We start from the raw sequence: 26,378 nt of genomic DNA on the forward strand, positions 1-26,378 counted from the left end.
TTCATCATACTTATATTTCTTTCTCCAGGTAACACAACAGACATTCCACACTTATTGCAGAAAGAGAAATAGATGGAGATTAGTTCTAATAGACTTCACCCCAAATGGATTAAGGTCATTAGAGACGCACAAAGGATTTCTAATAAGTCATTATTTGTACTGGGTCAAGTTGTAAGTGGTTTTATTAATAGTAAATAAATCATCTGCTAATGCTTTGTTGTTCACTTAAAAGCCATTGACATGAACATTTTTTGGATGGGAACCAGATTGTGAAAATCTCTGTGTCTAATTTATGCAAAGAGCCGTTTACGATTGGGAGCGAAAGTCAAATATTAACAACTTGGTAAGCGTTTATTCATGGTTCATAAACATTTATAACAGAGGCAGAAACAATAACATTTCTAAAAAAAATAGCTAGTATCCACTGATATTAAAATAGCTAGTATCCACTAATATTAATCTAAAGCGTTAGTACAGGTTCAACGTTCAAGGTCTAGCTGTCTTTTTACCGCCACAAACATAAAATGGAGAGAAAAAATGAATGGTAGTTGGTAACTTAAATTGTGCAGAAGAGTCTTCAAACATACACCATTTAGTCCTATATTCTAAAATTTGAATGTAAACAAATTGCATATAGTGTTGCCTTAAAGGGCTATTCCATCCAAAAAAAATCTATTGGCCCATTATCTACTCACCCCTGTGCCGATCGAGGGGTGGGTGAAGTGTTTGAGTCCACAAAACACTTCTGGAGTTTCAGGGGTAAACCGCGTTGCAGCCAAATCCAATACAATGATCGCTACTTTTTAAATTTAGGCTAAAAACATGGTGTAAATGATGTCATTTCGAGTCAAATTTGTAGTTATTTTACATTCGAAGAAATGGTCCCCAGTTACTTCAATTGTATTGGATTTGGCTGCAACGCTGGTTAGCCCTGAAACTCAAAAAGTGAACTGAAACACTTCACCCACCCCTCCTTCGGCAGAGTGGTGAGTAGATAATGAGCGAATTTTCATTTTACGGTGAACTATCCCTTTAAATTGTGCAGAGGACCTTGAAACGTACAAGGGACAGTCACCATCTTGTCCTATATTCTAAAATTCAAATGTAAAAAAAAAGTTGCATATAGCGTTGCTTTAAGGGCTGATAGATAAAGATGTAGAGACCAAACTGAGCAGGTTAAAGAGCTCCTGTGACGGGGCAGCCATGCACGTACTCCCACTTACAGGATCATGACTTATATGAGTTTAAAAGTGTTGAGGAGGGACTGGGGGGGGGAGACTTGTGGGACTAACATAGCAACAGTGCTGCATGAGCACCGGTGCACTGTGACAGCTGGGCCCGCCTGAACTGACAGGCCGCTCCCGGAGCTCCCATTGGCCGACGGAGTCATCAATCCCGGGTGCAGGCCCGCCCCTTGTCCCTGTCGCGGCACTGGGAAAAAAGCCTTTGAAGTCACGAGGGCGGTGCCAAGCAAATTGTGCCATGTGGTGCTGGAGGGCGGCGTTCCTATTGGCTCAGGGCAATCCGGTCAACGCCCATTCGTGAAGGAAAGCCTCTCTGATTGGCTGAACTGGCCACCCCAGATTCGACGTTTGCGCGTTCACAGATTTTCCTATTCTCCGTCGCGGGTTACGTCAGCAGCGTGAACCTCCTCCCTCGGCGGCGGAGCTATCCCTGTAGCCCTGTACGGAAGTAGCGTAGCTTATGTGCGCGGCGACAAAGACAGCGAGACCGAAACCTATGGGGAAGGAATAAAAAAGAAATCGGGTATCGTCGCACTGTTCGTCCTAAGTCCGCCGTTTTCTGTGGAGCTCGCTGCCCCGGGGGCCTCGGTGAAGACGCCGAAATAAGACGGCGGCAGGGCGGGTTGTGGAGCCAGCGTGAAGCCGCCGAAGAAGACCGTGTCAACTGGCAGATTTTCCGTTGGAGCGTCTGTAGGCTAGCGCATATAGCGAAGGAGCCGCCATGGCAGTCGGATCATTGAGCCTCCACATCGGGATATGAAGAGGAGCCGCATGTGTCCCCGAATCGTCACGTAACCGCCGCATTTATCCGCGATTTTTCCGAACGCAGCCCCGCTTCATCTTTTGTGAAAACTGATTCAGCCTCCAGAAGGAAAAATCGCAGTCGGGTTTTAACCGGGGGGGCCACAGGGAGAGGCCAGATCCATGACTATTTCAGTCGGAGACGTGTCTGCTAAGGCCCGCTGAGAAAAACCTGGAATATAAAGAGGAAACGATGCTCTGATCGACGGCTGCTGGGACAGAAAAGGGTCGTTTTATTAGGAACCAGCGGGAGAAAGGGGTCTCTTTCTGCCTGGCCACCCTGTGAATTACTGTGACATTATTCATTTACTGGCAGTCCTCCTTTGGCTGAGAAGGGTCGGCGAATCGATCAGCCCCGCCGTTTAAGCAAGTCACAGTCTCCCGGAGGTCGAGAGAATCGTATCGGGGATTTGGATCATGTCGGGTCGGCCCAGGACCACATCCTTCGCGGAGAGCTGCAAACCAGTGCCGCAGCCCTCCGCTTTCGGCAGCATGAAAGTCAGCAGTAAGTACACCTCTAGTAGCCTCCCCCTCTCTGCATGCACCAGGCCCCAGTGTGGGCTACATGTCCCCCCCCCCTCACTTAAATGTGTTAGCTTTAGCACCGCTGCATGTCTGTATCAGTGTCTGAGATTGGCCGGTGCTGAGCGGCACACAGCTCGCCCACACCGCCTGGTCCCCGGGGGCCACACCGCCTGCTTCGGGGTTAGCAGGCCGCGCCGGGCAGTGCCGTGGCCGGGAGGGAAGGCAGCACCGGCGCCGGCCTAGATCCCCACAAAGCAAGCCGCTTTCTACGCCCGCAGAATCCGGTCGGATCCCCGCACATTTCAGCCTTGATCGGATCTCACGGCGGTGTTGCTACACATCGCCGACCATATGCGTAATACGGTTAAAGCGATAGGGCCGGTCTGTTACGCAACTGTCAGAGCGGAAGGTGCGCCCATAGTTGACTCGGGGGGAAACTGATCCCGGAGAGGGGCTGGTTCTGTCCCGATCCTATGTGCTGTGTGTCGAAATCGGACGTCTGTCAGGGAGTGTGACACAACCATACCCCGTGTCATGAAGCGGCACCGAGGCAAGAGGCCGGTTATAGCCTGGCTGCAGAGATGGAGCCACGAGACCGCCCAGGCCTGTACCTGCTGAATAAGGGAGGCTGCCGTGTTGGTCCACAGACAAATCTATTTAAATTTCTCCCCCTCGTGACGTCTCTGTTATCCCCGTTACACTCATTCACCTGACAGCTCGTGTTTGATATTCAAATGTCTCCCTTTTCTCAACTTACCGCATTTTATCACAGGGTGTGTGTGGGTGTCATAGACTGCAGATACTGTAAGTTCACGTTAGGGCAATATATCATATTGGCTCTATATGGCCCAAAAATATATCCAGATACAAATTTTCGTATCGTCAATATAGATAATTATCGCGATAAATGTCACATCGTTATTTCTTTTACATTTACAAACAGATTTTTTGTTCCTGAGTGAATGTTGAGGTTTTCAACTCCTTGTAAGAAAAAACTAAGTATTTTACAAATCTGAGGTAGATCAACTGTGTGTTGTAACTCCTAGTTCTGCTTACACAATGCACAATCAATATATATAGCTATTTATTGAACCTTTATTATATTGCTATCGATCCAAATCATATTCCGTTAGTCGGTGATATTGTTTTATTGCTCAGCCCCAATTCAAGTTATTAAAATCTACTTAATCTAGTTTCTTATGTGGCAATATGAAATTTAGAAGTTTATCTTATAATAATGGTTAAATGCTTGTCTTCACGTTTACAATTGTGTGGCACAAATGTGAGTTTATTAGCCAGTTCTAACTTAGTGGAATGAATCATTAACAGTTAAATCCACAGTATTAATGACTAATGACTGTCCTGTCTGGACACATCTACCTACCTAGCCCCGCCACTCTTATCTTGCAATGCAGACACATCTTGGGTGTGTGTTCGGAAAAAGTGAGGCTGTCATGATGTGTGTTAGTGGGGTGAGGCCTGAGGCTGAGGCTCTCCTCTGGGCCTTGGCACTGAAAACCACTTAGTGGACCAGGGTGCACACACACACACACACACACACTCACACACGCACAAACGCACAGAAGCACTCCCAGCCCTAACCCAATACTTCTCCTGCCCCAGATATGGGTGTTGAAGCTTTGGTGTGCTCCTGTCAGTGTGGATCATTCATGGGGATGTTATAAAATGCTATTCCCTTTACGAAGTGTTGTGCCGGTCAGTAAATTGGCTAAACTGAGAGCTGAGAGTCTTTGGCCTAATTATTGTGCAGATATAATCTACTGAATTAGCTCGAGAATGCGAGACTGACCTTGTGGACTTAACATTGCACAAGTTTTACACCAGACATTTTGCCTTAGTTTCTTAACCTGAAAATATTGTATTCTTCAAGAGGCTCATCTGGTAAGTCAATACATCATTATCAGTCATTGAAGTCTATCGTCCAATTAAATAGGTGTTAAATAATCGTATTCCTACAAGCAGGTGGTGTTCAGTCCCATAGAGAAAAGTAGAGGATGTGACGGCTCAGGAGCTTTCTGTGATAAAATGTATATATATAAACCATATATTGTATATTTCACACAACAACCTCGCATATAGAGATTGTGACATCAAGCAAGAAGCTGGAACATTTTAAGTAAACTGAATTTTTAAAGGGAAAAGTCTGCTCATTTTCAACTCTTATTTTGTTTGCTCACTAAACACATCATGACGATTATTTGTGTTCAAATAATATTAAGATACTTTGGGGAACTGATATTGGCGGGTTCCTGGTTGTTTCTATCATTTAGCTTCATTTGGTCTTCACAGTTTGTTACTATAGGTCCAATGGAAATCTAATCAGACAATTCTGTGCCATTCATGCCTGTGAAGTTGCCAATAAATCAACCAGAAAATGACTCTAATTATATACTTTACTGGTCAAAAAAACAGAATAACTTTGCATGGTGAACAATTTATTGGTTTGAATGAAAACAAAAGAAATCCCTCGTTTTACTTTTCACCATTGCTGCTTTTGTTCGTATTTTCTGTAACTAAGCAACCAGCTGCAGAGTAGACGACCTGCTTCCTGTTTGCAACAGCACACACACACATGCTAAGTGTACTTGAATGGTCACATGGTATGCGTCTTCAGGTGTGTTACCTAAAACGCTCATTTTGGACGGAGATCATTTTAGTTTTCAAGCGCAGGTTTAAAACAGAAAACACATTAATACGGATGTAGCCACAGAGTGAAGTGGTTAAGCAGCAATATTTAAACACAATCCGTTTAAATTGTGGCAAGGACTGGGGAAAAAAAGGTACTAGATGAAATTATCAGACTACTCCTGTTTGTTGTCCAGCTGATGAACATGATTCAGGAACTGGTTTGATGTTTGCTGAAGAGTCTGACACTGATCCTCTGGGTTTGGGGGTAGACATGTGTCCATAATAAAAGCAGCTGCACTTGTTGACTTGAATGAAACCTGTGATGTAAACCTGGGTGAAGCAACCCCTTGATATAGTGTGAGTAATGTAGTATGAGGCTTGATATAGGTTTTCATTATTGTATCATGTACCGTCTTATTCTGGAGTTAAATGTTGAAGGACACATACAGTTTTGGGGCTGTCTTTGTGCTTCTGAGTGAAATGTCAGGAACTGCCCTTTACATCTGGCTACTCAAATTCAGAAATGGTTCCAAATATAGATTTTGATGCCATGTATCACTGACCTTTTTTATTTGTATTTAATTGCAGCGTGGACACACCAATAATTAATCTTATCACTCAAAAAATAAAAGAAGATAGAAAATCACCCCTTTACAAATTCTTACAGATACAGGCAGTGTCTTCAATTTGCTTGTTTTGTGAGAAAAATAACTTGTGTTAAAGTTGCTGCGTATTCTGTTATGGAAGACAAAGGAAAATGACAAATGTTCACATTTGAGAATCTGTAACTAGCAATTTTTGATTTAATCATCAAATTACAATTTTATTTCAACTCAACTGTCTAGAAAGGGTTTTCTTTATAGAAAACAATGGTGTCATCAACAAATGTCAACAGACACTTAAATAGACTCAAATACTCATATTTATCTTCTGGCATTTCCTTTCTAAAACAAGGATTTTCATTCATAGACTTTGGTATTAAAATATTCTAACAACATGTTGGTATCTACCTTTTTTTTTTTCTTCTTCTGTACGTCACTGTGTGTTAACCTGTCCTCCACATTACACACACACACACACACACACACACACACACACACACACACACACACACACACACACACACACACACACACACACACACACTGTGAATAACTTGGCTGGTGATCTCAAGCAGCTGGAGCCAGTGTGTTCTGGAGAGAATACTCTTACCCCTCCCACACAGGCAGACGGAAACACACACACACACGTACATATACATGCATACATTCACACGCTCACATGAGCACCCTTGGGTTTAGTTTTTTGGGGTGAGGCAGCTGGCCAAGAACAATAAGTGTCTTGTTTAGCATTTCAAAGCTCCGGCTCTCTCTCCCTCTTTCCTTTCCCTCCCTTCCTGACATTTAGCAAATGATGATAGAAACAAAATGAACTAATTACCTTCTTTGATTCCTCATGAAACGTCGGGACTCACCGACAATTAGTGAACAATCTCTCTCACAAAAGATTTAAAGGAAAGCTGCATGTGGAGATAAAGAGACATGAGGAGATGATCAGTCTCTGGGTGTAGTCACTGTGGTGGCAGGACTGGGCAGCCACGTCTCTACAGGCTCCACACCACTCTGATAATAAAAAATCTGTGCATCCATGTCATGTCTAGTCAGTGATACACTCATACCTTTTATGTCTTGATTTAAGCGCTGCTCAGCCAAGCCTGACATGTATCAGCGATGACATTCCTGTGATGTTCCAACAATGAAGTAGATTATCTAATCAGCCTCGCAATAGTAGTGGAACATTTCGCGGCTGAGTGTGTGCATATCTGCACGCATCAAGGTAATGCATTTGCACTTTTGCTTGTGTTGCATTCTGTTTTGCTGTTGAGGAATTTTGCAAATCTCTTCATACATTCTTCACAGATGTCACTTTGACCTGCAGTCCACAGCTCTTGAGAAACAGGTTCAAAGCCTGTGATTGTATCCGACCTATAATAAACCAATGAAAGAAAATTGCTCCTTATAGAATTCAGTCAATTATCAATATCAATTTGCAAATGTGTAGAAAACATTTGAAGGTATGGACCTGAAATGCTTCTGCTAACATCTTAGTAGAGTTTCAGCAGAAAACTGAGCGTTCCGTGTGCGACATTGAAGTAATACAAACCCAACCACATTTCAGATTAAAACAGAGTCACAAGGAGAATTTCAGGACATCATTCAACATTTTATTTACCCTCATACAAGCCTATAATCACATTTATATAAGCACAGACCCTTACCTTTTATTTGTGGTTTCTGCTTGTGTCGTCATTCTCATAGTCCTAAATACATACATCTATTTTGCATTCAAAAACTGAAGATTTTCAGTTTACAATGATGAAAAATGGAGAAAACTAGAAACGCAAAATAAATTAAATTCTTTCAAGGCCAAATATATTTGTTGAACAACTAATTGACTAATAGTTAAAAGTCTGGGCTTGTTTACTCATACTCTTTTGATCAAGTTACTTTATTTGATCATTGATCAGTTTTTCTCATTTTGTTTCATAGAAAAACGTGCTCACACATTTTTGTACCACAGACAAAACAGCTTACTTTGTGTAAGTATATCCAAACCCCACATGTGTTCTGTCACTGCTCAAATATAGTGTTGTTTGGACATTAGCTGTGTTCAGTTGTGGCCTGAACTAGCCTGGTGACCCGAATTAACTATTGATGCCTCTGGCTAAAGGTCCCAGCAGCTGTCTCCATGCTCGCACTTACAGTCGAGTAATACGGCGTACGTACATTAAATCGTGCTGATTTGTCACGCTAGTTCTATTGTTGTGACAGGCTGATCGATAAACCATGGCAACGATTCAATGATTCTTTACAATTTTGGTTGACTTTTGTGTGAAGATAATCCTTCACTGGTTGTGATTGTGAACATTTTTCCTATCTGTATCAAATGAAAGGAAATCTTTGAAGATAATGAAAATGATTTTCCAGCTTCAGCAGATTAGTGTGTGAAAGGTCACAGACATCATCATCAGTCACCCACAAGGCAAAAAATAATTTAATTTCTGATTGCATGGTCATTCCTTATTTCCTTATAGTCTCACACAGGACTTCGCTGTGTGTGTGTATGTGTGCATGTGTGCATGCACAGACTTTTCTCACGGTTTGAGGAAGTGCAGAGGCGTCATAGAAAAGTCCTTTCTGGAATATTTTGGCAGTCATATTTCTCTCTCTTTCTTTCACTCTTTTCTCTCTCTCTCTCTCTCTCTCTCTCTCTCTCTCTCTCACACACTCTCTTAGAAAGTCTATTTCTGTCTTTTTGGAATCCGTCTTCAGTTTCTCTTTCTAGACATGGTCCTGGAGAGCAAAGTAGAGTGTGATTACCCGAACCGAGCATGTTGGGACTCACCAGGATCTGACGGTTGGATTGGACAACATTTTTAAAATGATTTGCCGGTTTGGGTTGGGTTGGGCTATCTACTTGATTTTGGACTTGGGTCAGCCTCTTACAAAAAAGCAAATGCCTGTTGGCTTCAGGTCAGGCTTGGTTAGTTAAGCCTGTTTATCGCAAACCCTACACCTTTCTCGCTCCCTTATTTTCCTCATTCTTTGAACATAATCAAATTAACGTGGTGGTTTTGTATGGTCCTGGGTTTGATACTGAAAGGCATTTTTTTCCTTTTGCCAATGTGTGAAACTGTGTGTGTTGACGAAAGCACTATGTGTGCCCAAATCAATGCCCCTGCTTGAAAACAAGCCCAGCCAATGGGTATGACAATGGATCAGACCAGTAAACCTCTGAGTTAGTGTCTCAGACAAAAGATTGACTTAGTTTCTAGTGTTAAATATGAACCATGGATGTTTATTTAACCATGTTGTGATGTGTGTGATGTGTGTGTGTGGGTGTGGGTGTGTGGGTGTGTGGGTGTGTGTGTGGGTGTTGAAACTCACACAAACTCTAATTGTATGCTGGGAGTTTGCCAGAAGTCGGCACGAGATGATCACGCATGTGTCCTCTATGTGAAGGTGGTCTGCTACCACAGCTTGATGCATAACATTTCCATTAAATAACACCATGCCACGGTTATTAGGCAGCACTAATCCACTAATCACCATGAGTGTGGGCTGTTGACAAATGTGTTTCACCTCTGTCTCAGCAACTCACCTAAATTTGAACATGCAACGTTGTTCTGCAGCAGTTTGTGTAGAAGAGATGTACACTAATATGACATGAGTTCCTCCAGTAGGGATATTGATTTAGAGGGGATGCAGGTGTTGTTCTGAGGATTTGTCGCATAGTGTGTCGGATGTTTGGCGTTTAGCCTCCTTTACACAGCCTGTTCAACGCTAAAATGTTGTCCCCTAATTCGGCCTCACTGTTCCTTTTTATAAAAGGTACAATCAAGGAATGGGGGTCATATCTGTTCTGCCTGTATGCCAGTAGTGGAAGTGGTCACAGAGCCGAATAGATGTCTGTGTATAAGGGAGAGCTGGATGGAGACATTGCATCACACTTTTGATTCAGGGTTGCTGGCATGCAATTAAAAATCAGACACTGTAATTAAGCAAAGGTGGCAAAGTAAATGGCAGTATAGTTGGATATATCTGTATTAAAGAGGTATTTGACACTATTATGGAGATGGAGGACTGCCAGGTATGAATAGGCAGGGAGGGTATTGCATTGGTCAGTCTATATATTGTAGATGGTGAGTTTGTCTTGTTGGGATGGATCAAGCAAGTTAGCCATACTTTATACTAATCCCTATTTGATGCATTGATTTGTAGAAATGCACCAATGCTTTCTGATATAAAAAATCTAAGATCTGTTGTGTCAGGAGGTCAATGCAATGAATTAAAGTGTTTCTTTTAAGATAAAAAGTTGTATTATCTTTACTAAATATCAAGGTTATGTCACAACAAAAAATGTTCAATCATATCTCATCACGGTGTTCAAACAGTTGAAGTATTTGTTTGAGACATATTTGGAGCTTAGATGCTCTGTATCAGCTCAGACATGGGTCACATTCAGTCAACCAGTCAGCTGGGAGCAGATTAGTACAACAGCTGCAGGAAGCATTGCTTGACCAGTGGGGGTTAAACTGGCTGGATCTAAAGAAGGAGGCCATATTGTTCTGGTTGTCTCAGCCAAGACATTTGACAGCAGAGAATGTCAACTGTCATATTTCGTCATTAGATGCTGCAGTTTGGCTCTGGGAAAGGGGACAAGTTGAGTCTGTTTTGAATTTGCGAAATCACTACCTTGTTCTGAGCATCTGTTTTTTTTCTATCTCTCCATTTTTTTAGGGGATAAGGATGGAAGCAAGGTAACAACAGTTGTGGCCACTCCGGGGCAAGGCCCTGACCGGCCACAGGAGGTGAGCTACACAGACACCAAGGTCATTGGCAACGGCTCGTTCGGCGTCGTCTACCAGGCTAAGCTCTGCGACTCCGGAGAGCTGGTGGCCATCAAGAAGGTCCTGCAAGACAAGAGGTTTAAGGTAAAAAACATGCACTCACACAATCCACATTATCTTTCAGCTTACTCAACTTTGTCACTTGTCGATAACAGATAAGAAAAGGACAGAGAAAAGCTGCATGCTACATTGTTATGTAACCAGAATAGAAATTTGTTCAATCAATGATCAGGTGACTGAGTAACTGTGAGAGACATGAATGGAGTGATCTTTCACAAGAACAGAGAGATCAGAGAATCTGCAGAACAAAAGGAACTCAGAACTTTGCTATTGACCCATTCATACTGAGATGAGTGTATTTTCTTCTTGTGTGTTTGTGTGTTTTCGTGGTAGGAAGGTCTCCTCATCCACAAACAAACTTTAACCCATTAACTCTCATCTGTCAGGTTTAGTTTTGAGGAAATGTCATATTTCCTACCAAGCAAAACTCCGCTGGAATCCTCCTCTTGGTCTTTGAATAGATTTGACTGATGGCCTTGTTGTCCCTCGGCTGGGGCGACATTGTCTCTGTCCCCTGGTTAGTGGGGGGGCTACCGCCGGTTTTCCCGCTGCTGTTTTCCAGCTCACAGATAAAAGAACTGAGACTTCAAAGCCTGCAGGACAGCTGTTAAGATTCTCATTAAGTTTTATAGGCTTAAGGGTTAGAGGAGCCCAACATGATTGGGCTAAGGTGAAACGGGATTTGTATATATTATTAAATAAGGTCCAGGTTTCAAATTGTGTTTATTTCAGACAACAAATAAACTACATTTATTAGGTACACCTAATAAATGTCACACTGAAATAAATTGTGCCTTTATAAAGCTTGTATTAGTGAGGATGGCCGACTCTTTTATGCGTATTTAATGAGGTGAGAAAAATAGTATAATATAAATAACTCTCAGTATAATACAATTCAATAGTACCACAAACTTAAGACTTCAAAAGGTGGTGAATGAACATCTCACTGAAGCAGTTTCCACAAAACTTAATATTATATCTGGGTTTTTTTGGGGAAGTTTGTTAATTTAAACCCTTTTTCCACTGGTCGAAAAACTAACGTCTGGCTTCTGTCTGCAATGGGAATGGATGCAATGGATGCAATCATCATTCCGTGGGTCAAAAGACTCTGCTGTAGACACAGATGGAAACATGATACCCGGGTGAATGCGCTAATCTTCATTATTTTGCCGGTTTACACTCTGGCGCTGCACCTGTTCTGGCACAAGGTTATGACACAAATTGAACATTTGTAAGACAGCAAGACTTCCGACGTGTTGGTTTCTGCTTTGTGAGGCCGAACATGGCTCAACAAACTCCTTTACTGACACTTAGCATGTTTCCCCGTATTTGAAAAACCTGTGTGTCTCGTTTTTGTATTAAGCCGTTTTCAGACACGACCTGAGGGTAAAACCTGGAGAATTGGCTATGGAGTTTACTGCCTTTTACACATGCACGGCACAGCGGGAGGTTCTCTGCACAGTCGCATTCTTAACAGCAACAAATCCTCCACATTTTTCAGGCGAGAGGTGGAGCAGGAAGTGACGTATTAACTCCGCTGCGTAGATCACATGGTTTTCTTAACAGACAAAGGTGTCGGCTCTTATCACCACGAACCCTCTACACATCTTCATTGGTCACTTCTACGTTTGATTTATATTTTCTTTTTGTGAATTTTTGCATCTGTCGCACTTGAGAAGCGCCATCAACTTCCCCATTCACTCGCAGTTGAGGCTTGAGAACCGAATGTGTTTTTAATGGAGAAGCCTCATAGGATCTAGCTGCTATAGAACAAAGCTATATTTTTATGAATGGTATGGGTTGCACTGATCTCTCCACACATTAGTTAATTCTCAGTTAATATCACACGTGCCCTGGCTTTTAGCGAACAGGGCACACAGTCAAGATGATGCAATACAATGCGTGACTGTAATGGATCCACATGTGGTTTGAAAAACCTAGATAACCTGCCTTATATTTGCACAGTTTCTGTTTGTACACATAATTCCAGCTCAGGGAACAGAAACTGATGAGGTCAAAGGTTTGCCTCTTTGTATATTCTTAACAATTTCTTCAATGCTGAGATCAGTACCACATGTCTCATTATGCAAAATATGAAGCTACACCAAGCAGCCAGTTAGCTTGGTTTACCACAAAGATGACAATCGGAATGCCTGGCTCTGTCCAAACACAACAAAGTCCAGCCTCCAGCACTGATGGTCCATGCAGGGTATCTGTGGGGTCAAAAAAGGCAACATTTTTGTAATCTAAATTTTATGCCATTAAAAGTTTTAAATCCGTTCAAATATTACATATTCTGTCTCATACTTTAAGAGAAATATTTAGCTGAAATGCATAGTTTGTCTCTGTTTGTTGTAGTTCTTTCTGAATGATACAGATATTAGCACTTTAACAAGAGCAAAGTGTAACTGATAACTATCTACAACACACCGGCCAGAATTTATCTCAGTACACTTGGCTTGACTGTGGGAAAGACTATTGATACCTATTGTCTCTGCCCGTAGTTTGCGAGATAATATGGAGTTTGAAGGATTCTTCTGTACTCGGCGACTTCGCCTTATCTTCAGTTATGGGGTAGTGTTAGTAATTGTAAGACTCATATTGACATTGGTCTTCAATAAAATTTATTATGGTTAAATACATTCTGGAAATTAACTTGTTGAGACCTGCAGAAGCGCTGCCATGTTATCTACTTGTCCCCATGAAAATAACAATTAAATTAGTAAAGAAGAAAAGTAACGCATGTATTTAATGTGCACCTGATTCACTCTCCCTCCACTATGAGGGTAAGTCGCTGTCTCCTTCGGATTGATTTACGTTGACTCAGGAGGGTCAGGGTGTGTAAGTGCAGCATAACAATGAAGGGGGATGGCAGGAGAAACTATACCTACAGCGAGTCTCTGAAGTTTAGTCACATGTGTTTGCTTGTAGCGTTTCTTTCCGCTCGCCCTGGGAAAGCTGCGCTGAGCCAACCGGTTCACCTAAATACTTTAGCAGCTCTCTGCCCTGGGCTTAGCCTCATGCAGATTCAACACAGTGTTTCAGCAGGTGCTGGTCCACAGCTACCCGAAACTAGACAATATAAATGAGGTCCCTTTGTGGTGCGCATCTGTCACAAGATGCGCAATCTTTGTTAGGGATACAACCCCCCCCCTCTACTTGTGACTGCATGCGGGCCACAGTAAAGTCATATCCTGCCTGTGGTTGCCGCACACTAGCAGGTTGCCGTTTTAAACAACTCAGCGGTCAGATAAAGATCACTCAATTTCTTCTTTAAAGCAGATCCTCAACCTCGGCAGTCTCTAGCCGTGTTTCTGCTTTTCTGTCTCGCTGCTCCCACACACACCCTCAGCCCGTCCTTCTTCTGAACAGCTTGTTACAAGAAAAAAATTAGGCAAACGAGAGCTAAGACTCCTCACATGACTGCCAAGCGGGCGCCGTCGAGTGTGTGTACCCACGCTGCACACAAACACACAACCAAACACCTGCGTTCTACTTTTCCTTTTCCTTGAACTAATCATGTGAAAAGGATCTGTGTCATTGTGTAGCAGTGGCAATCTCGGTGGGCTTACAGTCGGCTCCTGGTGCATTATGGGATGGGTCCTTCTCCTCTCCCATCTGAGGGATCACATATCAGCCTATTGGAAAATGGATGCTCACATATGAACTAACACCCAGTGTGAGAGCATGTGGTATTTGTTCTTATGATACATTGTTTTTTGTCTATATTTTTTTCTAGTAGTCAAGAAATAACAAAACCACAAATAAATGTATATGAACAGGTATTGTCTGTGTAGTCACAACCTTGTGTAGCTAAGTTGTCCATCACAATTAAAAACACATCAATGCACTGGGTAATACATTTCTTCATTATGATTAAGTTGCACACTATAGTATACTTTAAATACATTTTAAATACTAGCTGAAAATAGTGTCCATTTGTTTGAATACATTTCAACGGCCTTGAGACTAGAGTGAGGCTCTGGCTGCAATTTTCTGTCCGAACATGTCTTGAGCCCAAGAGAAAACTAACAAAGCCCGACCCAAACCCAAGAGTCTCTTCCAAAGTCGAGTTATCCACACTCGACTTGAGACTGACCACAGACAGGGCAGCCAAAGTACTGAGGGACACACTCGAGCAAATCTGCAAGAAGCATGCAAGTTTAACTTAAGTGAATCAGACACATAACTTTGTGACATCGACCATTAGCAATGTTAATGACAATGAATATAAAGAACATCACCTTTTCCTCTGAGATTGATCCACTATCTGCATTTCATATGATTTACCAACCGAACGGTTACATTGTTTTAGAACTGGAAGACTATGCGTGTGTATTGGGTTGTTGTGAGATTGCTCTCTGCTGTTAATCTTTTTGGGAACTGGATGTGGATTAGTCTGGCAGTTTACATCAGCAGATTGAAGTGCTCAGGTGTGGCACTCCTAGCAGCTTGCAATTGGGGCATTCTCTCTCTGCCTCTCTCTCTCTCTCCCCCCCTCCCCCTCCATCTGTCTCTTTCTGCGTCTCTCTGTCTCTGCTTGCTGCTCTGCTGACACACTGGAGGATGACAGGTCAGCAGGAATGACTGCAGTATAACTGGAGCCGGGCAGGGCTTCACTGAACCGCCCGTCTGCTCTTCCTCCACATGGTACCACCTCACACACACACACACACACACACACACACACACACACACACACACACACACACACACACACACACACACACACACACACACACACACACACACACACACACACACACACACACACACACACACACACACACACACACACACACACACACACACACACACACACACACACACACACACAGTGAAACACAACCTCAAACACTCTCACCAGGACTCCGCAAGAAGACGAGGGCGTTGCCTGCAGCGCTCGATGCTTCAATGGCTGGACTGTGACCCACATGCTATGATGTCACTTCATGGTGTGTGTGTGATTAGAAAAGCAGAGGGCGGATTGTGTGAACTATACATGTTGGTGCTTGTCAATGCTTCAGGATGGAGGGGGTGTTAGTGGACAGTCGGCTCACTCTGCTCTGTTAAAAAAAATGACTGAGTGTGAATTAAATCCTCATAAAGAGTCAGAAACGTGTGGAAGAGCAACAGCATATCTGCCTGCACCAGCCAGTACGGTCCTGACCCACGTAACAGGGGATCTCATTAGTCACACTATCGGTGCGTCAGCTGGCAGCACATTCAGACAGTCGGGCAGTTGAGCTCGTCAGCCTGTCAGTCACTCGCATATAGTTGCTTACGTCTATATTGAATAATAAAGTTCACTGGTTTTCATAGTCTAATATGATGGTAAACTGAATATCTGTGGGTTAATTGGTCCATTCAACCAGATTTTCATCAGCTTTTAATTCATTCAGGTGTTTTCAGTTCTAATGAACTAGTCACTTTTTACATCAAGCATTTTGTTTTTGCCAAAACGAAAACTTTTATTTTACAGCAATAAGAATGCAGAAAAGCATTTGTTTAAGATTTCACATAAAAAAAAAATCTTTACTTCTTTTTTTATTCTTTATTGTAAAGTTTATGGCTAACCTGTAAAATATTAAAGGGGACATAGCATGCCCATTTTACCACAAGTTGATATGGTTCCTTGGGGTCTTAATGAAATGTCTGTAACATACTTTGGTCAAAATACCACAAGGATCATATAAAACAGCTCCTTTTTACCCTGTATAAAACAGCCCTCCACAGAGTGACCTGTTTTGAGTGCCTGTTCCTTTAAATGCTAATGAGCCAGCTCCCCCCTCCCCCCTCTCCCCCCATGATTTTAAACGATATAAATTACATATTTTATATGATATAAATTATCAAATATGCATCCCATACTTTGTATTCCCCTTGTTGTCCTGGAGTTTTAATTTTCCCAATCACATAATTAAATGTCCCCCTCTGCCCATCCACTACAAGCACACAAGCAGACAGACAGAGAGAGAAAGAGAAGGGTGGGGGGCTATGAAGACCATCATTTACCCCGAACCCCGACATTCAACGGGTACAACAACAAGCGGAGAAAGCAGAATCGCAGGCTGACCTTATATATATACAGTCTATGGGGCTGACCAGCGGAGAAATGCTCGTCCCGTGTGAACAGCCAGGCGGCTGCGTGCTGGAAACGGCGCTGCGCTGCCTCGCAGCTGCGCTTCCGCGTCCGGTGTACCCCGGCGTAACTACTGTACCCGGGCGTAACTACTGTAACCCGGCATACAGTAGAGCTGAACACTGCGGAACCAGCTGGCAGTGTGGAAGACCGCTGCGAGGCAGCGCAGCGCCATTCTCAGCGCGCAGCCGCCTGGCTGTTCACACGGGACGAGCATTTCTCCGCTGGTCAGCCCCATAGACTGTGTATATATAAGGTCAGCCCGCGATTCTGCTTTCTCCGCTTGTTGTTGTACCCGTTGAATGTCGGGGTTCGGGGGTTACAGTAGCGCTGAACACTGCGGAAGTCCTCCACACTGCTGGCTGTGTGGCGCTGACACAAATTCCAGCTCACGCACGGGAGAGCGCGCGGTCGCGCCCGAGCAGCTGCTGCAGCCTCCCAGTCCCAACGATCCAGACAAATGCCACATGTGAGTGAATCGCGGGCTGACCAGCGGAGAAATGCTCGTCCCGGTGTGAACAGCCCGGCTGCGTGCTTGGGAACGGCGCTGCGCTGCCTCCGTGTAAACCCGGAAGTAACGAGTGTGGGGACGGGGGGACGGGGGCCAAGACCATGTAGGGAGACTTCCAGTTCCTTGTTACGACACAATACCCAGGAAGCGCAATCGAGTCGCTCAAGCATGACGTTTCTGACTTAGAGGAACTATAACAAAACGCGCGAGTGTTTTTTCCCCAGAGTTTTTGGGTTGGTAGACATGCCAGATACCCACATTAACCTGTAGAAGCACTAACAAAGTGGAATTTGCATGCTATGTCCCCTTTAAGCTTCAGTTATGTTTTTCTGTCTTAAGGGTTTGATAATGACATATCGGGAAGCATTGCCTATTTTGTTTTAAATCTATCTATCAGCCAATACTTTAGAATGTGAACTTTTAAACTCCATAATATCAGCATCGGCCCCCAAAATCCATGTCATCCATTTTAACCAATAAGATCTAGTGGTGTGGTCACCTAGTTAATTGCACATCCTGAAACTGTATTTGTCCAGAAATCCACAGCGAGCATTGTGTAGGTTAAATGATTGTCTGTTGCTCAACTGGCTTCTTTTTTTTTTTTTAATGAGCCACACAACCACGCAGTTTAACTGTTTGCTTCTCAGCCAGTAAGCTCAGTCTGTCAAGCAGGAAATGAGCCTGTGAGTTATCGTACTGGTGAGTCACTGTGTCAGGTGGTGCTGTACATGCACCTGAATTTGCTCAGTATGAGTGAGCTATAAGCTGATTACTGTTTAGCTTTCTTATTTAACTTCTTCCGTACAGGAGCGAGCTCTTGCATGGAAACGCCACGCTGTTCCCAGGAACCACTGAGCACAGATATGAAAAAAAGAATATGTTAGCTTGCTTATTCTGCTTAGTTATTTCAATTTATGCAAATTTGAGGGGGAAATGGGTGTTTATTTTATGTAAAGCTCATACCCTGATATTCAGAAAAATAATATGCATATCAATATATGAATCTACCACTGACCGGTTTTGTCCGTGTATTGTTTCCCTTTCTGTTTTTTTGACCATCCTCTTGTCTCAGTGTTTAAAGTGGAGTCCGCACTCCGCAAAATGTTACACAAGCACTTTATATCACGTCAACACGCAATGTACTGGGGGTGACGGGGTGAGCTATAATGGAGCTGTTTTACCTTTATGTAATGCTTGAATTCCTGCCCATCCTTGAAAAAGTCCATATGCACAACCTTTTTCTGTGTAGACTGAATTGGACCAATTATTACGTAAACACATTTATTTTCACATCATTCTCTCAGAACTATTCCTGCATGATCGCGTCATCATGTTTTATCCCGTGGGATCCGATCTTCCACGAAGGAATGAGTATCCACTTTCCTGTTTATCAACATTCTTTTGCAGCTACCACTTACATATTTTTTTTTCTCCAAATTCTCATTCTTGACAATCTAGTGCGCTGAGCTTGTGACAGTGACGAGGTTGACAACAAGACTATTGTGTGTTCAGGAGGATTATTAGTAGCATGTGTGTTTTCTATTGTGTGTGTCATGAGACGTAGTGATGCAGGTTTTTTAAGCACCATTCGACATGGCCATATTTCAACCATTACTGCTGGACTCTGATTTGCTGACACATAACACTTCCAGATTCTTGTCAGGTCTAAGTGTCATAACACTTATACTAAACCACCCTTCATTGTGCTCTGGGTCCAACAACAAGTTTTCAATGTTCACAGAATCATGATGATCACAAATGTCTGAATCTTAAATTTAACATGTCCTTTATGTTTTTTTGTCTTTTCAGAACCGTGAGCTGCAGATCATGAGGAAGTTGGACCACTGCAACATCGTCCGCCTGCGTTACTTCTTCTACTCCAGTGGTGATAAGGTCAGCTCGCTGAGTTTTTTTTTCCTCTGGTATCTTCATTTTAACTGTAACCGCATGCAATGCTGCACTTTCAATTTCAGAAATGAGAAGATAGTGTTGAGTTTTTCGAGGTATTTTTTGTCACCAACAAGAAATGTGGCGACGCCGGCGAGCTAGTTCTGGCAGGCAACTCGAGCTGCGCTGCGCCAATCATGTGACATACATCATGTGACATACCTCACTCTCCACAACCATCTATATTACACACCCACCTTATCAGGTGGTCTATTTAACCAGAGAGGAATTTCCCATCATCCCCTTTGCTCACACTGCTGCAGCAGTATGGCTACCAGTTACTTCAGCCCCTCCACCACCCCAGCATCCACCTGTCGGCTCCAACGGGGGGTTACAAGTATTTGCTCATCACTCCCATCATTCCTGTGTAATCATATGGGGGAGTGATTAAGTTGGAGCCTAGACGCCAAACACAAAACCTGTTGTAATGCTGAAATAAATGTTTGAACGTGAGTTGTCTGACTGAAATGTTCTTCAGGCACTTGAGAATGAGAAGATGGAAAATTGGGTATATATACATATATATTGGGATGGGTATCATTTTAATTTTAACGATTTGATTCTTCCGGTTCTTAATGATTCTCGTTTTCGATTCTTTAAAAAGCTGGGTCAGAACATTTCACAGAAAGAATATTTATTTTTATAAACCTTTACACAAGTCATATTCATATTCACAACTGACTTCAGTTTATGGACCTTGGAAAAACATTTCAAGCAGTTGCTGTTGAATGACGTGATTTAATAAAATGTTGTTTCTTTTATTCATTCAATGCAGTGTAACTGTAACATTGAAACCCGCTAAAGTGACAACACAGCAACAGTCGATTAATTTACAGTTTAGAGAGCTGCAGCGTGTGGGTGTTGATGAGAAACGATTAGGAACGTCTGTGTGGGCTGCTGGTGCACTTGCACTTGCAATTGCAACACAACCAAATAAGGATAAGACAGATGTTACTCTATTTTTCATACCTGATTGCTGTGAGGTGCTTGCTGTCGGCTGAGGGTTGCCTGAGGAGGATGTCTGGGTTTGTGAGGGAGAGGGAGACCGGCGCAACACGTCGAAAGCGCTACACTCGTTAATTTGGATACTGTGCAATGGATACTTCCAATACTTGCGATTGGAACCTCTATGCCCAACCCTATCCCTGAGCTAGTGGGTATTTAAATGAGTGAGCAGTGAGATTAGTAAAATAATTTAGCTTTCATTCTCATGGGCACAGCATTTTCTAACAAACTCCCAAAATTGTGTTTTTTTTCATTACTTTTTTGCCACAGTTTGTCTTTATTTTCCTATTTTTTCAATATTCCCTGTGCTGCCCCCATCTCCCCTCAGCTGTCCGCCTGCTGGCCTGTGGGGCCTTACATTAGTACATACTGTACATCATGACAGGGAAGTCCCTCTCTGCCCTTCTGTCTGTCTCCGTCAACCGTAGGCCCTTCCCCTGGAGACTACAAGGCTGGACTATGTCATTCAGCTAGCTGACAAACAAGGCAGAGGTCCATGTGTCAAATATAGACACACATGGAGCTGGCACACAGGCTGTTGGGACTATACCCATGACGCTGCGGTGAGGAATGCTTCCGTGTCGCACACTCGCTGAGGCCATGGAAAGCTGTCTGGGATTATAGGGTGGTGGTGATGGTGAGGGGTGGGTCCGAGGAGAGAGAGGATGGGTAGGGGGCATTCGTCTGCTGGACTGGAGGGTGTTGGTTAATTATAGCCTCAAAAAACCCTCCCCTCCACGCTTTAAGCCCCACCCTCTTCCCACCCCTCATGTCATGCCATGAGCCCACTAACCACTGGGCAGGCAGCTCCGTCTTGATACACTGACACACTGAGCAACCCTACTCCGTCCCAACCTGCCTTTCACAATCACATGATTTTTAATAATCTGCAACTTTTGTTTGCATCTTAGATTAGTTTCACCTTTAGACCCTTTAAACCCCCCCCCTCCTGTGTCTGCTTTCATGTATACATTTCTTCTCCCTTCTCCGCCCCCCTCACCGTATAACTCTGGGCTAATTATGGAGACTGGCACCATGTTGGTGTGGGGATTTACCACCCATAGAGCCCTGAGTTGGAAAAAAACAGTAGTGAAGTAGGGGAAAAGGTAATGTCACTAGGAAAGAGAGGTTAGTGGACGAATATGTAGTTGCCGGCAAGTTGATGGATAGATGACAGAAAAAGGAAATCGAGGCTGACGAAAAGACAAGACAAGATGAGGTCAGGTCAAGTGTATATGTCCTGATGTGAGGTTCATGCTGGGTGCAGCTGTGAGATGGCCCAGGACTGCTGCAGCTGTAGCCGGCAGCATGTGCACAGGTAGTCTTATGTAACCACTTACATGTGGTGTGCTTTTTGCTTTGACCCTTTAACCACTTGTATAATGCTGTTCAAACAGGAGGCCACTGCTCCAAACAGCGTAGGCAGGTTAGCAAATAGCGGGTTGACTTTCAACTCTTCACAGCAAGAGCGCACGACAGCTGACACAGTTTCCCTCTGCTTTTATTGACTCTTAAAATCACACCTATATACATTTGCAAACATTTGCTTTCAGCTACAGTTTGATAGTCTGATGTACAAATCAACATTCTGTCACACAACATTCTTGGCAGCAGGTTGAAGTTACCTGCTTTTATTTCAGCTCCAACATTCAGTTCTTTCTCAGGTTTTGTTGACTTTATTTCATCAACGTTCATTATGATTCATAAACCACTGAAGGCATGAAGATATAAACCTACGTGTTGTTGGGCTTAATTATCGTGCAAAGACTCAGAACCCACCAGTCCTCCTACTGAGTAACACCATCTGATCCCAGTGTGTCAATGACTGTGCTGAAATAAATTACCAATAAATTTAAATAAATACAACTTAATTAGGAATATTACATTTGAAAGCATATAACACGAAGTAATTTAGTCTTCAAAAGCCTTGAGTGGAGCCTTTGTTGCCTTTCTATGCCGAGGACTCGTTTGTGTCTATTTTCTTTATTTATTGAAGAACAAGCTCATTTTGTCAGTTGTCCTGCAGAACTTATATATTTTGTTTACATTTGAATGTTTCATGTAATGAACTCTCACATTTAGGCTGGATTACCAACTGGGGAAAGAGGGCAACTGTCCCTGGCTCCTAACCCTCAGATACTCTCATTGCCTCAGTTTTTCTGCGTGGCAATTCTTTTTTTTAGATTTAAATGAAAATTTGTCTGATAATATTGTTCATTGAAGCAGAATATAAACAATAATTATAAGGCCAGTCCCCTCTGTTGTCCTTTTGATTGAAAGGATAGTAAGCATGAATGTGACGGGCAATTAAAAATGACTAGGTTCATATTATTATGCACAGAGAGGAGGAGGAAAATGTGCTGCAGGGGTCTGCAGCACATTTTGGCCCTAGGTCCTTCTAGTAGGGAAAATCCTATTGGGTTCTTTAATATAGGGGATTATGACGCAGACCCTACATACTTGACATGTATTCCAAAATATATGACCACCTCCACATGTCAATAGACGGCATATGGTTGAACAGCGTTGCCTCCAGTCTTTAAGTAAGGTGTGGTGTTCGGTCCGTAGAGCTGCTGAAACAGTGAGAGAAAAGTGACACGTGTATAAGATGACATGTATGTGGCTGTGGGCCCTGAGCATACTGCATTCATATTATAGACTTATTCACAGATGTGCATTGTGATGTTGTAACGGTCATCACTCATTCATCTTTCTGTCATCCTCCTCAATTAAACAGATTCATTAGCACCGACTGTTGTGCAAATGACTGCAATGACTTGGATTTCCGATTGCATTAAGTCAAGTGCTGACTTGTAATGTAATGTAATTTGTCAAGTATGATTGCCATACTCAACAAGGGGTACCTGACCAGGAAGCACATAAACTAGAGGTGTGGAAACTGTTGTGTATGCTGTGTCCTGCTCAGCTGTGTCCTGCTCAGCTGTGTCCTGCTCAGCTGTGTCTTACACACAGCACCGTTTCCATCCGTCAATCCTGCAACATGACATAACAGTGATTGTCGTTGATGGATAGCTGAGGCAGTTGTTCAGGCGCAAGCGATCTCCTCAGCAAATTAGAGGCTGAATTATTTAGCCGGGGAGCGAGTGAGAAGCCAATCAGATCCCCGCCCGGCTAACCATCTGGGAACAAGCCAAGGAAGTGGCTTTGTAGTGAGGCAGGAAGTGAGTCATCGCTGTTGCTAGGCTAAATATAGCTTTGGTGGCACTAGCGGGAGGTGGAGCGGGCCTTGCAGCCGTCACAAATGTTATCAATGGGAGTTTTGCTGGTGAAGGAGGAAAGGGCTTGTTCGCACACACACATACACACGTGGCTACTGGAGAGAGACAGGGGTGTTACGGGGTGTGGGGGATAGCAGTGACAGATGTGTGTTTAAATGTCTTTAAATGCTTTTTAGAAAATGCTGCTGTTTGTCACCAGCATCTGCAGCCCTGTTTGTATGCGACCGTCTCTCTATCTAATCATCCGAGTGTGAGCAGCAGAGTGCAGTCACCACAGAGCAATGCATTGAGCTGACAGAGGTGTACCACATAGTCTGACTGGGAGCTTTCACAGGTCCAGCTCGCTCATTGTGCTCTGCAGACCAGCTCTGTTCACCGCCTAGGCTGCATGTTGTGCCGACTGTTCACACGCTCGCACATGGAGGCGGATACGGACACCAATTCCCTAACCAAGTGGAAGGGGAAGAGAGAAACAGCAGAGAACAACTTTATTAATTTAATTTGAAAGCCTGGATTTATTATCCTGAGGCAGAATGTCTCACAGGTGTGTGTGTTATTTGGTTGGACACTGGTCATTGACAGCGGCCTCTCACACGTTCACTTCCCCACTGGTGCGATCCAGCTCTCTGGTGATATCGTCTCCAAGATTTCAGGTCCATTAAACACATTATGTTGCAGACATGTTTCCTGCGAGACTTTTCCCACACAAAAGGAAACCTGACTCGTACATTTGGGTTTTCGCATTCAGCCCCTCCAGAAAATATCAGGAGAATGTGTTAAGTTCAGTGCCTATCTGAAAGCAGCTTTAGTGTCATTGACAGAGTAGGGAGAGATGGAGTAATGCATCATTTGATTTTGTAGAATATTCTGATTTTAAAATCAGACAAAAAAAACCCACACCAGCCACCAGTCATAGATCACATAGCTGATAGCGGAAGTATTCTTCACGTCACCTCGTCCAAATGTGTCATCTGACGTCTGCTGGTCTCCCTCCTAACGCACTATCAAAGAGCAGCAGGCGAGTTGTGAATGCATGACTGAGGATGTCTGAGTATGAGGGTAACTTCCTTTGTCAGTCTATAAGGTGCATTGTGTCTAAAAATATTTCCCAACTGTTGCATTTCAGCACGAGTGCGGTTTGCGGTCGTGACTTAAATGTCCTGAACAATAGTTTCACGAGAAACACCCAGTAACTCAGTTCAAACAGGAAGTCCTGGAATAATTGGGTAGAGAAGCCTCAGATGCAGCATCCTTTCAGGGTCAGCACGAGCCAGAGTCAAACGTGCATGACCCGGCCCTCCAACGTGGGCCTCGTCCAACCAGGAAATGAGGAAATGATATCATTGTCTGTGGCCGCTGTTGGAGTACAGGCCATCATGACGCATGCCTGTGTGTTTCCTGCCCATGGGATAGAGCCCTGTACAATGGATCCCCAGTTAGAGAGAGGAAAGAGACGCGAGGGGCCGAATCCTGCAGTGAGACATTGAGACGAGTGCTGTGAAAGAGCGCATAAGTTACATCAGCTTGAAAACAGCTTCCTTCATCAGGGAGACACACTAGACAACAAGAAACAAGAGGAAGTACAGACATAGGGAGGGAAGAGGAAAAGAAAGGAGACGTGCATGAATGTGTACATATATATATCATAAATGTAATTTTTATTCAATTTATTAAAAAGGTATTTTTGGGGGATCTGTAGACTTACAACGGCGTCTTGTAGGGGTTAATTCTTCTGTTTGCTCTTCTGCAAAAGTCCTAATTTCCAGTTTTTCTGCTTTATTCACCTGGTTTGTGTTTGTGCACATGGTGTAACCTCTTTTTTCTTGTTTGTGCTTCTCTCCAACAGAAAGATGAAGTGTATCTGAACTTGGTCCTGGACTACGTTCCTGAGACTGTCTACAGAGTGGCAAGACACTACAGCCGAGCCAAACAGACCCTGCCCATGGTTTTTGTCAAGGTATCAAAGTGTGTGTTTGTGTGTGTCTGTAACCATCATGGCCAGAACTAATATATTTCATTATTTATTAACAAGAAGAGGGAGATATTTTACCGATATCTCACACTGCATTTTAATATTAGCATCAGTTATGTCCCGATTCATTTTCTTAATTCAGTCTACTTTATTTAATCAGGCTAATTCACCTGGTATCACCACTGCTTCTGCTTCAGTTTAATAAACTTTGTAAAAGTCAACCGATTTTTCTTACTTTACTAGTAAAATATGCATGCATATATTATGATAAAGAATCAGCAAGATAGTGACTCATCAAAGTAAAGTTAACCTCCTCCACGTCTAATATGATTTCTTTTTTCCACACTGTGTAAAACTGTCTGGCTCTGACAGATATGTGAAACAAATGTGAGAATAATTTGAGATGGCAAAACGACTCAAAATTACTTTCTAATCGCAGTGAAATCATTAAAACAAAAACCCACCGTTTATCATTTCCACACCGCAAAAGAAGCACATTTTGAGGAGAAGACCTTTCATGCGTTTACTCGTTTTAACAAAAATTTGTCTTCATCTTGCTCCATTTAAATTCCAAATATGTAGGAATACATTACTATTTTAAATTCTGAGTAGTTTAAAAAGTTTATGTGATAGGTCAACATGTATAACATGAAATATATATGGATCAGTTTATATAACCCAGTGCACCGTCCACCAAAATAACCAGTCCTCTGATTGAATCGGAGGGAAGAAGCAGACCATGCAGTTGCAGGAAAATGGTTTATTTTATAGCTACAAGGCCTGACTAACAAGATTCAGGAGTTAAAGAAGCGGCGTGTGTCGTCTAAACATTTGCTGATAAAACATTACACACTTGACTGGGCTGAAATCGAT

General features: G+C 43.1%; 1 protein-coding gene across 4 annotated transcripts in view; it reads left to right on the forward strand.

Annotated features, from left to right (window-relative positions):
* The first annotated feature begins 1,629 nt into the window (after positions 1-1,629).
* Positions 1,630-26,378, forward strand: part of gsk3ba (glycogen synthase kinase 3 beta, genome duplicate a) — a 30,903-nt gene continuing 6,154 nt past the window's right edge. For 2 of the 4 annotated variants that reach the window (XM_047342537.1, XM_047342538.1), the window contains exons 1-4: positions 1,630-2,550; positions 10,520-10,713; positions 19,152-19,235; positions 25,380-25,490. In XM_047342537.1, coding sequence (XP_047198493.1) covers positions 2,463-2,550; positions 10,520-10,713; positions 19,152-19,235; positions 25,380-25,490 — 477 coding nt within the window. In that variant the 5' untranslated portion in view covers positions 1,630-2,462. The remainder of the gene's footprint in view (positions 2,551-10,519; positions 10,714-19,151; positions 19,236-25,379; positions 25,491-26,378) is intronic. The other 2 variants (XM_035174090.2, XM_047342539.1) reach the window with 1 other exon arrangement.

This window comes from Hippoglossus stenolepis, chromosome 13 (assembly GCF_022539355.2).
Source record: "Hippoglossus stenolepis isolate QCI-W04-F060 chromosome 13, HSTE1.2, whole genome shotgun sequence".
Lineage (NCBI taxonomy): Eukaryota > Metazoa > Chordata > Actinopteri > Pleuronectiformes > Pleuronectidae > Hippoglossus > Hippoglossus stenolepis.